The sequence below is a fragment of the Pelodiscus sinensis genome, chromosome 6 (genome assembly GCF_049634645.1).
Source record: "Pelodiscus sinensis isolate JC-2024 chromosome 6, ASM4963464v1, whole genome shotgun sequence".
Lineage (NCBI taxonomy): Eukaryota > Metazoa > Chordata > Testudines > Trionychidae > Pelodiscus > Pelodiscus sinensis.
This window is the reverse complement of record NC_134716.1, coordinates 135,860-151,798: the sequence shown is the minus strand read 5'-3', so window position 1 is coordinate 151,798 and position 15,939 is coordinate 135,860. Positions and strand designations below refer to the sequence as shown.

The 15,939-nt window shown below is 49.4% G+C and overlaps 2 protein-coding genes across 15 annotated transcripts in view; one reads left to right on the top strand and one right to left on the bottom strand.

Annotated features, from left to right (window-relative positions):
• LOC102459924 (uncharacterized) overlaps positions 1 to 15,939 on the bottom strand; it is a 121,507-nt gene that overhangs the window by 31,528 nt on the left and 74,040 nt on the right. For 2 of the 14 annotated variants that reach the window (XR_012904540.1, XR_012904546.1), the window contains exon 1: positions 14,451 to 14,583. The exons of 2 other annotated variants lie outside the window; for them this stretch is intronic. The gene's annotated coding sequence lies outside the window, so the exon portion shown is untranslated. Of the gene's footprint in view, positions 1 to 6; positions 840 to 862; positions 7,815 to 14,445; positions 14,590 to 15,163; positions 15,280 to 15,939 lie in introns of those variants that run through there. 10 more of the 14 variants (XR_012904539.1, XR_012904545.1, XR_012904544.1 and 7 more) reach the window with 9 other exon arrangements.
• The window catches only part of B4GALT1 (beta-1,4-galactosyltransferase 1), a 52,599-nt gene continuing 51,185 nt past the window's right edge, over positions 14,526 to 15,939 (top strand). Inside the window, exon 1 of the mRNA XM_075931212.1 lies at positions 14,526 to 15,066. Coding sequence (XP_075787327.1) covers positions 14,526 to 15,066 — 541 coding nt within the window. The remainder of the gene's footprint in view (positions 15,067 to 15,939) is intronic.

Here is a 15,939-nt window from a genome sequence, read left to right as displayed (position 1 = left end):
AGTTACCTCAGCATAGAAGCTAATCAGATTGGTCAGGCACGACTTGCCCTTCATGAATCCTTGCTGACTATTCCTGATCACCTTTCCCTTCTTCCAAGTGCCTCAAAATGGATTCCTTGAGGATCCCCTCCATGATTTTTCCAGGGACTGAGGTAAGACTGACTGGTCTGTAGTTCCCGGGATCGTCCTTCTTCCCTTTCTGAAAGATGGGCACAACATTTACCTTTTTCCAGTCATCCTGGAGCTCGCCCGATCTCCAAGACTTTTCAAAGATAATGGCCAAAGGCTCCTCAATGACATTTGCCAACTCCCTCAGCACCCTCGGATGCATTAACTCTGGACCCATGGATTTATGTACATTTAGCTTTTCTAAATAGTTCCTAACCTGTTCTTTACCCACCACGGGCTGTCCATCTTCGTCCCATATTGCGTCACTTAGCGCATTAGTCTGGGAGCTGACCTTGTCCGTGAAGACAGAGTCAAGGAAAGCATTAAGTACTTCAGCTTTCTGCACATCATCTGTCACTAGGTTACTGCCCTCATCCAGTAAGGGCCCCACACCCTCTCTGATCACCTTCTTCTTGCTACCATGCCTGTAGAAAACTTTTCTTGTTATCCTTCACATCCCTTGCAAGTTGCAATTCCAATTGTGCTTTCACCTTCCTGATAAGTCCCAAGATACACAATCTCATATGCATCGATAATATACATACTAGAAGGTTTACCAGGCATTGCTTGGGTCCTTCAGAGCAGGGGGCTGGGAATGTGGGGGGAGGGGGTGCATGAATCAAGGCATGGAGATGTGGGGGGGGTGTGTACGCAGGAGTCAGGGCAGGGGCTAGGAGATGTGGGGGGTACTCACCTTGGCTGCCTGCAGTGGCGAGGGTGGCACTGCTTCAGTGACTTTGGTTTCCTTGGGCACCGTGGGCCACACTGCTCAGCTGGAAGCTCCTCCAGGAAGGCTCGTGCTGCCCGGCCCGGTCCAGCCCAGCCCAGCCTGGCTGGCAGCTCCTCTGGGGAGGGCAGGACTGTGCTATCCGACCCTGGCCGGTGGTTTCTCGGGCACGGGGCTGGGGCCGTGCTGGCTGTCCCAGCCAGCAGCTCTTTGGGGAAGGGGAGTTCCAGTGGTTGGCCCCAGCTGGTAGCTCCACTGCCTGGTCACAGCCCATATCTCCTCCAGGAGTGAGGGATGCTGGCTGGCCCAGCCCATGGCTCCTTGGGGGAAGGGTCCAGGGCTCCACTTCTTGATGCTGGTGGTGCTTCCAGGGGGCCATGGTGGTGGGGCCACATGCTGAGATGGTGACCCAAGGTGCACTGCTCTCTGCCTCAGTGCAAGTGCTGCTGGTGAGCATGCATCCCACTGACATTAAGGAGCATAGTGTTGACATGCAAAAGTGATGTAATTACGCAGCAGCTGTTTGTCAATGTAACTGTGGTCAACTTCATTCTGTAGTGTAGACTTGCCCTTAATCTCTAAGAGAAACGATGCACCATTCCTGGCAATGCTCTTGCCAGAAGGGGCAGCTACTAATCTACTACATGCTCCATCCTTAAGAACGGCCATAGTGGGTCAGACCAAAGGTCCATCCAGCCCAGTAGCCTGTCTGAAAGAAGGAAAGCAACTGCCGCTGTTGGCAAACAGGAATGTCACAAAATTCAGTACAATGAGTATTTCAGTGTGACTGGAGTTTTGGACGAGAGCCAGACAAGTCTGTCACTGATAGGACTGGATAGAAAATATTTTTAAAATTAAACTATTGACACGTTTTCTTCCCAAAAGTTAAAAATTTCGGCACAGTGGCACCTGGTGTGGGCTTGCATGCATGGTGGGGTAATGCGCCTTATGGGATATGATTTAAGAACATAACATAAGAATGGCCATACGGGGTCAGACCAAAGGTCCATCTAGCCCAGTACCCTGTCTGCCGACAGTGGCCAATGCCAGGTGTCCCAGAGGGAGTGAACCAAACAGGTAATGATCAAGCGATCTCTCTCCTGCCATCCATCTCCACCCTCCGACAAACAGAGGCTAGGGACACCATTCCTGACCCATACTGGCTAATGGCCATTTATGGACTTAACTGCCATGAATTTATCTAATTCTCTTTTAAACCCTGTTATAGTCCTAGCCTTCACAACCTCCTCAGGCAAGGAGTTCCACAGATTGAACTACTGCTCCTCCAACCGGCTAAGAGAGTCGCCCTTGAAGAGCTGAGGAGGCGCAGAGAGGAGAGTGCGGTTGAGTACCATGTCAGTAGCCCACTACGTAGAGCCAACCCTCACTGCGGCTGAGAGGGGGAAAGTGGCTGGCGGTCACTTTTCTGCTTCTACAAGCTTGGAACAGGTGGAAGCTTGAGCAGTTCTAGCCTAGCCTAGAGGCTCTGCCAAAGTAGCGTGCATTCTTCCCTCACGGCCCTCACACTCCGTTCCTAAGCTGACCCCTGCTCAGGACTGGTAGGGAGAGGCAGCACAGAGCTGGCTATGCCAACTCGGTGCCCGTGGCAGAGGGAACCCATAGTAATTGCCGTGTTAAGAGAGTGTTGTACAGCTGCAGGGGAGAATGCCATGTCCAACGATTCTCACAGCTGCAGCCAGGGTTGTGCTGCCAATGTTTAACAAGGAAGTGATAGCAGAATTTTAACAAAGGGCTTTGAAGAACCCGCAGAGCGCAGTTCAGCCCATGCCATGAGGGGCCCTAAAGAGGCTGGGCTGGGTTTGGAACCACTTGTTTCCTGCAATGCCAAATGGACAAAGAATGCAGGACAAGCTGCAGTTCATGGACTAACTGCTGAAAATTGCTGGGTGACTGCACTTGTGCCCATCAGCATGTGACTAATCGGCAGATGGGCAAGAAAAGATAAGATCAGTTTGCAGGAGGGAATTCCCCTTCATTACTTCGCCACATTTCATTGCTGTTTGCTGTAGAAAAAAACATCTGAACAACCCCGAGGAACAGTCAAGGGAAGATCAGATGGTGGCAACAGGCCACTGGAAAACCAGAGCTCCACCTGCGGCCCACAGATCAGGGACGAGAGCTAGAGGGCTGGGTCGAACACAGACTCCCAGTTCTCTGCAACAGGGAATTGCTGGCCTCTTCACAAGGAAAGAGGGATGTGTTCTCTGTTCCCACACTTCCAACTGAGTGTTGGCCAGCATCCCTGAGAGAAGCAGAATACCTCCTGCTTTCTATATGGCCTGGAGCGGCTGTGGCCTTGCCTCGGAACCTGGCCCAAGCAGAGGATCTGCTAACGCAGTGTGCGTTTTTCCCCAAACTGCCCTGACACACACCCACCCAGCCCCAACCTGAGCCCTGCTGCTCTACTCTGGGATGACAAATGTAATTACAGACCCCAAAAGATGTAGCTCAGCTGGATCAAACCCCATTCTCCTACCTGTGGGGGGTAGGCAAAGGTTTGTCCTGAGCCAGGAACTCTGAGCAGGGCTCCTTTTGGAACCATGGGCTAGTCCCTTTCCTAGGCCTCTGCCACCATGTCCCCACTCACTGACCCTGCTGAGCCCTGATAACAGTGGGGGAGGCATGGCTCTGGCTCAGTGTGCCAGCAAATGCCTTACGTTACCCTGAGTCAGGGCTCCTCATGAGGTGCTCACCCCTCACTATGAGCCAGTGCTCCTCAGGCCTGGCCGTCCATCTCCACGGTGACAGATTAGACCTGTGCAGGGGCCAGCAGGCGTGATCCTTCACTCACCTGCACCAGGGCTACCCCAGCGTAGAGAGAGGGCGTGGAGAGCAGTCCCCAGGGCAAGGTTTGCAGTGCCAGTGACATAGGGCTGCACCTGGCGCAGACTAAGGGAGTAAGAATGTTCACATGCGATTATCTGGCTAATCATATACTCAATGCAAACAGTATCGACTATATGATCGATAAGCGCCGTTGAATCCAGCCGGGAATGAGCAATCCTGGCTCTTGCCGGCTCTGGAACCGCCCGCGCTGTGGTTCTTCACTTTTAAATGTAGTAAGAGCCATTGGGCTCTTACTACATTTAAAATGCAGAGGCGCAGCGATCAGTGCTAGCCAGGACTTGTGCCAGACCAGCTTGTTTGCAGTGGCCAGGGTTGGTCGCAGGCAGAGACTGCTCAGGCAGGAACCCACTGTCCACAGTTAGCCCTGGCTGCTGCAAACTGGGGCTGGTGCCGGAGCAGCCTTTGTTCACAGCAGCTAGGATTGGCTATGGAGAACAGAGACTGAAGCAGCCCCTCTTGTGCCGTTTCTCTGCTGTGCTTCCGCCTCACCTGCCCCCCACTGAGACGGTGCTGGAGGGATGGGCTTAAAGGAACCTGCACCGGCTCTTGTTGCCTCTCTCTGATAGAGGCAGCAAGGTGTGGGGGAAAATCAACTAGCTGAGTCACTACTTGACTATTCAGTAAGCATTTGCTTATCAGATCGTCGAGTAGTTGCTTACATCCCTATAAGGGAGTTGGAAGTAGGGATGTCAAAGTGTAGTTGACTATATGATTAACCAGTAAGCCTTATCAGAACAGTCCTGATGGGGGGGGGGGAGGTGTTCCTGCCAACTTCCACTGTGTGGGACAGCTTATTTGTGTGAGCATTTGCTGGTGCAGCCCACTGAGTCAACATTCCAGCCTGTATTCGGACACAGTGCACATAGAGAGCCTCACTTTGCTTCTGCCTCTGCCTGCTGGCTATGTTACTGCCTGAGGGTGAGCACAAGGCATTCAGGGGGGGAGGGGGGAGTTGCAAACAGATGTGGCTTTCCCAGCAGTCAGGTGATGCCATTCTAAGGTTTGGACTTTCTGAGCTGCACTGCCCCTCCCCAAGGTGAAGGGAAGGTTTCACTGCTGGCACCAGAATGGCCCAGCCAGCTCTTTGGCTGAAGCACTTTGTACCCTCTGGGGCTGTGCACACCAGGCTCTGTTAATTAGCACTGACAGTGTGGTAGTGCCCTGAGTCATCAAGTGGGCACTGCATGGGCTCAGGCCAAAGCACTGATCCTTGCCTCCGAGCTGACAATCTAAAGGTCAGATTCTGAGAGCCCCTGGGTGAAAGGGAGCAAGGACAGCACAAGCTGTGGGCACCTTAATGCCCAGAACGAGGGCATGAATAGATGCATGAGGTGCCCTAGGTAATATTTAACCCTGCCATGGCTCCAGGAAACAGCACTGCTAGCTTGCCCCCTTTGTTTGCATTCCACACAAGATAGCATTTATTCCATGGCAAGTGCCCTAAATGTATAGCACTGCCCCTGGCATTTTGAGGTATTCTGTAGCAGTGCACTGAAACGCTGCCGCAGAATTCAGTGGCTCCCAAACTGGAATTAAATGACAACGAATAGCGTAAGCAGTGTAGGATTCCTTGCACTGTTGATTATGATTTTAAATGCAGCTTATTGTACTCTGCACTCTTATGTTTTCCAAGTATTATTTTGTGTTAAGATAACTGGTGGAGGAGGAATCTGAGCCATTACTGCAGACTGCACATTCCTTGGCACACAGGAAATTCAAGAGGACCGGGGGAAAGACTCATATCAGCCCAATATTATCCAGGGTTAAACGAGATGACCTGGTTTACTACAGGTCAGCTGACCTCAGTCCCATGCAGGTGGAGCCCAGATGGACCAGGGTTATAAAGAGAGTAAGTTTGCAGCAGACAGTAGGTAGCTCCAGGGGGAGAGTCTGCAGTCAGTCTCTGAAGCGAAGTGGGAGTGGGTGGGGAGGAGGCGAATAAACTCTGGAATTTTGGCCCTGACAGCAGGGGCACCCGAAAGGAGTTGCAGAGAAAGAGTCTGAGAAGGCTGGGGAGGAAAAAGCCCAACCAAAGAGCAGCAAAAAAGGGGACTGTGCAGAACTTGTTGCTGATTGTAAATCTCTTGGGTTGGAACCCAGTGTAGTGAGAGGACCTGGGCTCTCCTGCCAGCCACAGGGAAGTGACACGAAGCTCTTGGAGGTGCCTTGTGGACAGTTGGTCAGGTGAGACTGATACCCTGAAGGGCTGAATAGCAAAGTACCACCACCACAACAGCAGAGCAGCCATCAGCAAGGACACCATAAAGGTCAAATGTTACTACACCCTACCTGGCCAGGAAGGGGAGCTCTTGGGATACGTGACCTGATGCAATAGGATGTGATCATGCCAGAGTTCAAGGCCAGAATGGACCACCAGGTCACCAAGTCTGACCTCTGGACCCCACAGGCCACTGATACTGCCTAACACCCCTTAAACATGGTATCATAATAAAGGGGTCCAAATTACAATCGCATGGGCAACTGAAAATCTGGAATTTCCTAGCTTTGCTGTTCTTGACTTTGCCACTTCAATAATGTTCTTTTCAGGAACTTTCTAATTGAATTTCTTAATTATTCTAAAACACCTGAACAATTAAAATAACTGCAAAGACAGAAAGTTCACCACATTGCAGCTCCCTTGTGGTGCCCATGGGGCGGAGCCCTTAGAGAGCCATGGGACAGGCTGCTGGTGCTACTTGAGCTCAGGTTGTAACTGGCAGCAGCAGAAGGTTGAGGCTACACATTAGCCTCAGGGGCGAGATGAAGTACACTTTTGCCAATTGACTGCAGGTGTTTGCAGAAACTCAGGGATGCTGGGGAGTGCTCCAGTGGGCACACACATCTGACCTGACCCGACTCCACCAGGCCTGCCTCTGAAAACTAGTACACTCTGATTTCAGAAATCAGCTGTCTGTTTCTCTACTTCTTTGGTTTCCAGACTCAGTGAAACGAACAGGCAGGACCACACATTAGGGAGCAATGTTACTGACTGCAACAGGTCAGGACCAAGCCCTAAAGGTACCACAAAGAACCTTCTTGGATTTGAGAGACACACAGGAAACGGTGGCAGAAATGCTGGCTCGCCAAAGCATAGCTAGATGTCAGGAGTAAGTGGACATCCTGAGGGGACAGAAAACACAGGAGCTGTCAAACCTGTCCATGCCACGGCTCCACTTGCCTCTGACCATGCCCTATGTCAGGGGCAGCCAACCCATTACAAACGAAGAGCCAAAATAGCGGTGGATACAGCGCAAAGAGCCAAGGAAAAGTTGTCGAGAAAAAACAACAAAAAAGAAGGCCTGGCCGCTGCCCTTTTAAGAGAAGAGCAGGCATTGCCCTTTTAAGGCAGCCATTTTGAAATCTGCACACCACAACTCCAACTCTGTCTCTTTCAGACAGAAACATGCTGCCCCTTTCAGAGCCGCAAGTGCCGCAATTTTTTTCTTTAAAGAGCCGCATGCAGCTCGCAAGCTGCATAAATCCAGTGGCACTCTCCATATAAAGACCAACAAACCCTAATACCCCAATACATGTGTTAGACTTTAAAGTGCCACCAGACTCCTTGCTTTTGCTGAAACAGATTCACACAACTACCTCTCTAAAACCTGCAGGTCTTTATGTAGGAATGTGATCTTTAGACAAGTCAAAACTAAAGCAAGAGGTGCCAAAGCTGCCTATTACTTGTAGAGGAGTCCATAACAGAGTTTTACTACAAAATAATCCCATTTAACTCAAAGCCAGCATCAACATTTTTCAGTTACATGAAGCAACTTCTTCCTAAAAAAAATAGAGGGTTGATTGGATATAAGTAACAGGATATTGCCAAAGACAGTCAGGCTGAGTAATCCATTTACATAAAACTTGATAATGTGTCCAATGTGTAATCATGAAATACATCACTATCAAGAAGAGAAAATATTGAGAGGCTACAGGAAGTGATAATTGCTGAAGTGTTTTACAATCACCAGAGCATTTTCATGTATCAGAAGGGTAGCCATGTTAGTCTAAACCTGCATAAACAACAAGAAGTCCTGTGGCACCTTATAAACTAACTGATTTATTGGAGCATAAGCTTTCGTGGGCAAAGACCCACTTTGTCAGATATGTGTCATCTGATGAAGTGGGTTTTTGCCCACGAAAGCTTATGCTCCAGTAAATCTGTTGGTCTATAAGGTGCCACGGGGCATTTCATGTCGCCCATTTCTACCTAAAAATAGAAAGTATAAAATAACTTAATTTTCTGAGCAGTTATTTGAATGAAGAAAAAAAAATCACAAGATCTTGCAAATTAAGTCTGCTTTCCTTTCGTGGAGCAGGTACTTGAATGAGAATAACTATAAATTTATGTATGTATTTAATATTTTTATCCCGCCTCTCTATTTAAAATATTTGAGGCAGCTTACAAATTTTTTAAAAACGCAATATGTAAATAAAATAAATGACCCCAAAGGGGCTGATATAAAACCTGCTAAAACACCTGAAAATGAGGGACACACATATAGTTGCCACTATAAATCACAGTGAACAGACATTTGGCCAGAGAGAGCACAAGAATAACTCTATGTCCAACCTACCTGGCATTTCGCCTGTTTGATGTTTTTTTGTTTTTGCGGGGTTTTTGGCTAAAGCTATTCAATGAATTCATATCAAATTACCTAATAATTTTCAACTTCATTAAAACACCATTTTCAGCAAGTATTTATAAAAAAATTGGCAGGTTTGCTAGCACTGACTTTCACTAGAGGAAAGAGAATTGTATTGGTTTGGCAATTAAAGGTAGTTCCTTAAATCACCCTTTGGACCAGAACAGTCAATTTTATTTTATTTTTTTTTGGTCAAGGTATAATCAAGGTTCAGACTACAGAAAAAATAATAATAATAAAAAAGCCTAACAGCAACCATCATCAGTAAATTAAAAGATTTCAGGGTTCATTCAAAAGCATATAGTGGTCCAGATTTGGCCCATCGTCCACCTATTGACTACTTGAGTCTGAGAGGCCTGAATAAGTTATTTTGGTGAGTAGAGAGAGAACACTGCTACAGCAGAATGCTCATTACAGCTACTGAAATATCTCAAACAATTGTTCTCATCTCTGAGGGTACGTCTACACTGCAACATTATTTCAAAATAACTAGCGTTATTCCTAAATAACTTAGTCCACATCTACACAGCAGGCAGTTATTTCGAAACAGTGTCAAAATACTGTCAAGTTGGAGACTTCTTACTCCGACTCCTGTAGCCCTCATTGTACGAGGAATATGGGAAGTTGGAGAAATAATGCTATATTTCGAAATAATTGCCGTGTAGATGTTCTCTAAGTGATCTTTTTTCTAAAACTGAAATCTTCATGTAAGATACATTTTCCCAAGGTTTGCTTTTTCAACAAATCCTCAATATTAAAAAGAGGAGGCTACTCACCTCCTGTAACTGACGTTCTTCGAGATGAGTGTCTCTGGGGGTGCTCCGCATCAGGTGTAGAGCATCCCAGTGCTCTGGACGGAGTTTTGCTAGCAGTGCCTCAACGGAGGCTGCGCATGCACAGCGCGCAAACTCCCTAACTAGCTATGCACATGTGTGCCCCCCCCCCCCCATCTCCCTTCAGTTCCTTCTCTATCTGGAACCTGGCGGAGGAGCATGATTAACATGATTGCTTTTATATTTTATTTAGGTTTTCGAAGTAGAGGGGAGGAAGGAAGGGTAGTGGAGCACCCCCAGAGATGCTCATCTTGAAGAACATCAGTTACAGGAGATGAGTAACCTACTCTTCTCCTTCGAGAGATTTCCCTGGGGGTGCGCCACATCAGGTGACCAGAAGCAGTCTATCTTATGGAGGTAAGGACTTCAGATCCGGTAAGTATGCCGTCTGCAGGACAGCCTTAGCTAACTTAGTGTGGCATAAAAGACCTGAGGCAAGTGAGTAGTGTTTTGAGAAAGTGTGATCTGTGGACAACATTGCTGATGCACAGATGTCCTCCAATGGAACTTTCCTGAGGTATGTGATCAAGGTTGCAACTGCCCTGGTAGTGTGTGCTCAGATTGGAGCAGGTGGAGGTAAGTTATTAAGTGAGTAGCAGGTATACACTCTGATATCCAATGGGATAATCTTTGAGATGATATTTTCTCCCCCATGTTATGGTTAGCGAAGGAAACAAACAGGTGAGGAGAAGACCTGAATAACTTTGTTCTGTCAGTGTCGAAAGAGCTCTTTTGACGTTGAGCATGTGCATCTGTGCTTCAAAGGCATTGGAATGGGGCTTTGGGAAAAACACAGGTAGGTGTATTGTTTGATTGATGTGAAAGGCCGTGCGGACCTTGGGTAAACATTTTGGGTATGGCCGCATGGACACGCTATCTTTGAGAAAAATAGTAAATGGTGGACCTGACATGAGAGTGGCCAGTTCGCTTACTCTGCGTGCCAATGTGATAACGCTTAAAACAGCGTTCCTAGTGGCTAAGTGGAGTAAGGAGCATGTGGCCATAGGTTCAAAGGGTGGTTTTGTTAAGGTTGCCAGAACCAGGTGGAGGTCCTATGGTTCTTGTGAGGGTGACACGTCAGGGTAAAGAGCTTGCATGCCCTTCAGAAACCGTTTAGTCGTGGAGTGTGCAAACAAAGTGGTGTCATCCAGTGGTACGTGGAATGTTGTTATAGTTACTAAGTGCACTCTGACTGAGGCTAATGAGAGATTAGACAGCTCCAGGTGCAGTAAGTATTTCAATATTGTCGGGAGTGGGGCTGTTTGCGGAGATATATTGCGCTCGCTGGCCCAGTGTGTAAATTGTGTCCATTTGCTGATATATGTTTTTCTTGTCACAGAAGCTCTGCTATGCAGAAGAACTTCCTGGACATGTTGGGAGCACTGGAGCTCTATGCCAGTGAACCACGGAAGTGCCACACTTAGATGGAGCATCACGAGTTGAGGGTGAGGCGTGCTGATTTGCGAGTGATAGAAGAGGTAAGGAACTTGTGGTAATGTGATTGGATAGCATTGTGTCATCCAGAGTAACAGAGGGAAGCAAGGCTATCATGGCCAGCACGGGGCTGTGACGATGATCTTCACTTTGTCCCTCCTTATTTTTATGATGACCCTGTTCAGGAGGGGAAGTGGAGGGAATGCGTATAGTAGGGGTGCATTCCATGAGAAAGTCAGAGCGTCTCTTAGGGAGTGTGTGCTCATGCCCGCTCTGGAGCAATACATCTTGCATTTTCTGTTGTATCTGGTGGCAAATAGATCTATGCAAGGTTGGCCCCATTGGCTGAATATTTCTCACAAGATTGTATGGTCCATCTCCTATTCATGCTCCTGGGGAAGGGCCCTACTTAGCGCATCTGCTGTTGTGTTGAGAGCCCCAGGTATATGGCATGCAGATAACTGGATATCCTGTGCTATTGCCCAGTTCCAAATTTCCAAAGTTCCATATGGCTTCTATGCACAGGGACTGTGACTGTGCTTCGCCTTGTCGGTTTACATAAAACATGCATGTCGTGTTGTCCGTGAAGACACGGACATGTATTCCTGTCGCCAGAGGGAGCAGCTTTTGACCCACTAGGCGAACAGCCCTGAGTTCTAAGATATTTATATGCAGGGCACGTTCCATGGGGGACCACAGTCCTTGAACTGTTCTCCCTTCTATGTGAGCACCCCAGCCAGTGAGGGAGGCATCTGTGGTGATGACCACTGAGGGCTCTATGGATTGGAAGGGTGTGCCTATAGTTAGATTGGACACTTCTGTCCACCATTTCAGTGATGCTTTCACTGATGGAGGCATAGTCAGCCTCGTTGTCAGTGAATGAATGTTTGATCTGTACTGCATTAGGAGCTAGCCTTGGAGACACCTCAAAAATAGCCTCACATTGAGAACCACAGGGTTGCAGGAAGCCATGTGGCCTAACAGTTGGAGGCAGTTGAGAGCGGTGACTGTAGGCATGTCCTGGAGCAGTGGTCTCCAACCTTTTTACACCCAAGATCACTTTTAAAGTCTCAGAACAGGCAAAGATCTACTGCCCCGCCCCTTCCTTGAAGCCCTGCCTACATTACATGAGGAAATCTAATGTAAATGTACTGCGCAGGTGCGCAGTTCAGAGAGGGTTCAAGAGCTACTTTTAGAGCCCCTGAGATCTACTGGTAGATCACGATCTACTGGTTGGTGACCACGGTCCTGGAGGGACAATGCCAGGTGCCCGATGTGAGTAGCTCTGTTGGGAGGGAGGAAGGGAGGCTCTGGCTGTGACAGATTTGAGGTGTGCCCCAATAAATTGGATGGTCTCCGAGGGAGAAAGCATTGATTTGGTGTGGTTCACTAGGAGCCCTAAAGGGTGGAAGCAGTCTAGCACCATGTGAGAATGCCGGTGGCACTTCTGTCTGGACTTTGCTTTTACTAGGCAGTCGTCCAGGTAGGGATAAATAGTGGGTTCTTGTGCAAGAACGTCTATACTTGCGCAAGAAGCCGCGAGTGTAGACATAGCCTTAGAGGGAACACTTCCCCCAGCCTCTCTGTCCCCGAGTTAATGGCACTCACATTTGGTTAATGCAACTGCAGGATAGTTGCATGAGGGGGGTTTGGTGGGCGCCAAATTAATCCCTGTTGGTAGGAGAATGGTGGGAAAAGCCCTTCAAGAGGGGTAACGTGACACCTTTTACTTCTGGTCATGTGTCCATCTTGCCCTGAGTGTTACCTCCAGAGGCATGGCTAACGGGGGGGGGGGGGGGGGGGGGGGGGGGGATGTCAAGGGGGCACCACCAAAAATTATACAAGCCCGCCACCCATGCCAGGCAGCATGGCCACATGTCTGGGGACAAACCACAGTTTGGGCTTAAAGGACAAACAAAACCATGTACTGGTCATTGGTTTGAGTACTGAGCCATTATGACCCTTTAAAGCCTACTTAGGATCACCATGATACTCACAGCACATGCTGAGGGCCGCAACTTAGTGTGGTTGCATATACATACAAATATATATTCAAATAGCTTCTTTCACACTGACGGCCATGAATACAAAGTTTAAGGAAAGACTACACAACATGCAGGCCCCATTTAAATTGGTTCTGTGATATTAATAAAATGTAATATTTGCCCGATTTCCACCCACATACAGCACTTTTAATGAACAATGACAGTCCAGGAATGTAAATACTAAAATGCATCTCAACAGAAGACCATTATATTGGCTACTTTTTTATTCTGGCTCCCACCCACAGGCTGCGTGTTGAACCCCGTGTAAACCCAAACTGCACCACAGACCACGTGTTGAATAGCCCCGCTTTAAAGCATCCCTAATGACCCTCATAAGCACATTTAGAATTAAAATCAGATTCACACATCATATTTCTAACTTCACATACCAGAATGATATACATAGAAAAACAGGATACAGGAGGCCCCCCAAGATGTGACCGCCTGAGTTCCGACCCCCCACACTTATTACCATTTTTGTAAGCGTGGAAGGGGCTGGAAATCCCCGACTTTCATCCTCGGCCTGCATTTATGATGGCGCACGGCGCCTACAGTAAATGCGGGTTCGAGTTACGACACCTCCGACTTGCAATGCTTCCTCTGGAACCAATCACATCGCAAGTCAGGGGCCTCCTGTATACAGATTCAGCAAACTGTTATTTTAAAATTGACATGTCACATGATGCATTTTGCATATTCTTGTTCATAAGCAAAGCATGACAGTTATTGCAAACACAACCACTTTCCTGCCAGAAGAGTGCCCTGGTTGCAGATGAAGTGATGAAGAAGGATTTGGCTTGTTCCTGAGGGAGCCGAGTTTGCTCTTCTCAGCTGAAAGGAGCCTCTGAGGGTGCAAAAACTCAGATGAGGACTTAGGAGATAACCCCACAGAAAATGAAATATCCTTAAGCAGCCGTTCAGGGACAAACATCTACAAATTACTTATGAACGCCTATGTGAGGCTCTCCTTCTCATCTCTGTTTGTACAGCACCCAACACAATGGGGCTCTGGTCCATGATGAGTGCTGCTAGGTGCTACAATAATACAAATAATAAACAACTCAGAGCACAACCATCCCCTCTGGCTTTGCATTCTATTACTCCAGCTCAGCAGTTCTCATACTGGGTGCCAGGACCCCAGGGTGGGTCACAACCTCATTTTAATACGTTTACCCAAAGCCAAAGCCCAAACCACCACCACCCGCGGCCTCAGCCCAGAGCAGTGAGACTCAGGTTACAGGCCTCCTGCCTGTTCAGCTTTGCTCCCCAACACCCAACACCTCTGGCAATGCCATTACCTCTGGCAACAAGGCTCAGGCTTTGCCCCCCTCCTACCATCAGGGTGGCACTGCTCAGGTGGGCTCAGGCTTCAGTCCTCCCTTCTGGAGTCATGCAGTAATTTTTGTTGGCAGAAGGGGGTCATGGGGCAAAGAAGTTTGAGGTGCTGCCACAGGGACAGAGCTGGGAGAGTCCTCTCCTTGCTCTAGCTCTGGGGCAATCTGCCCCCCAGAGCCTGCAACTCTAACCAGACCCCTCCCACATTTCAATTCTCCCCTCCCCCCAGAATTTTGTTATGTGCACCACTAGGGAGGTGATGTACACATGGCACCTCCACAACATTCATTCTGCACTAAGGAGGAACACTGCACCCAGGGTCACCAGTGTGACCGCCAATTTGTTTTCCTCCCTTTCATGCCACTGGTCCGATAAAATAAGTCCCCACTCACATCACCTCTAAACCTGGCCCATGAAAGAATCCAGCCAGTCTACAAAAGGACTTGGGGCTGCTTGAGGAGCCTTCTCAGAGATGGAGGTGGGTTCACACCGAGGCACAGAGCAGGCCTCGAGGCGACAGAAGGTCCGCGGCCCCGGACAGCGCAGCAGCCTCACGGAGAAGCCACGCCTGGGTCCGCCAGTTCAGCCGCAACCTCCTTCTCCGGGAGGGGTGTGCGGGGCCCCAGGCGCCCATAGCCCTGCCCGCTGCAGGGGGAGGAGCCAGCTCCGCCCCGCCGGCTCTAGCAGCCCCAGCAGCCGGAGGCGGCGCGCAGCGCAGAGCCGGGGATGCGCCGCGATGAAGGAGGCGCAGGGCGGCGGGGCCCTGCCCGGCACCTCGCTGCAACGGGCCTGTCGGCTGGTTGTGATCTTCTGCGCCCTGCACCTCTCGGCCACGCTGCTTTACTATCTGACGGGCAACGCCCTGCGTCCGCCGCGGAACCCCGAGCCCCCGCCGCGCAGCCCGGGCCCCGCCAACCACTCTCAGCTCGGGCCGCCGCCGCCCAGCCCGGGCCCCACCAACCACTCGCAGCCCTGGCCTCCGCCGGACTGCCCAGACCAGTCCCCGCTGCTGGGTAAGTGCCCGGCCCAGCGCCGCCCCTGCGAACCGTCGGCCCGCGCCTCAGCAGACTTCTGCCTCCCCACAAACCCCCTGCAGCGTCCCGGCCGCACCCTGCCGTCAACCGGGCGTCCGTGGCCGGGGCAGGAAGCCAGAGGCTACGCGCTTTGGCTCTGGCAGTGCCGGGAATGCTGCTTTGTAACTGTCCACCCCCTCTGCCGGTAGCTTCCGCTGCGTCTTCCCGGCTCCTTTTCCAACCAAGCCCGGCTGCCCTGGATAAGTTCAGCAACTGGACTCCCCTTGTCTGTCCCTCCCTCCTGTTTCCATGCCCCACTTGTGAGGGATGGCGCAGTATGTGGAGATTTGTGCAGGCTTGTCAGTTACAGACTAAACTTAAAAAACAACAAATGGTCTGGTAGCACTTTATAGACTAACAAAGTGATCATGAGCTTTCATGGGCACAGCTCACTTCTTCAGATTGACAGGTTAGAGAACCGCATATCCTGTCATGTTCTCCTGGTAAAACCCATTCGGCTAGCTTATTCTACAGCAGTGCCACAAGATAAAAACCCAGTCAGCCTTCTCAGGCCCTAAATCAATGATCTATGTATTTAAAATCAGCAAACATCCAAACAAAGGACGAAATGAGATTAGGTCACATATCTTACTAGAGGTTGAAACTCTCTAGTAGGACACTCTCTGGTCTGGTCACATCTAGATTTTAGTTAGTTGGATGTCCACTTTTCATGGGTTTGGCCAAATTTCACACAATCTTATAAAGTTTGTTTACAACCACCAATCCTGGCACTCCATGTTCTGGGCTGATATTTAGCTCAAATTTACCCCAACTGTCTTCTAAGTATCCAGTAAGCAGTGGAAGTGTTGGTAA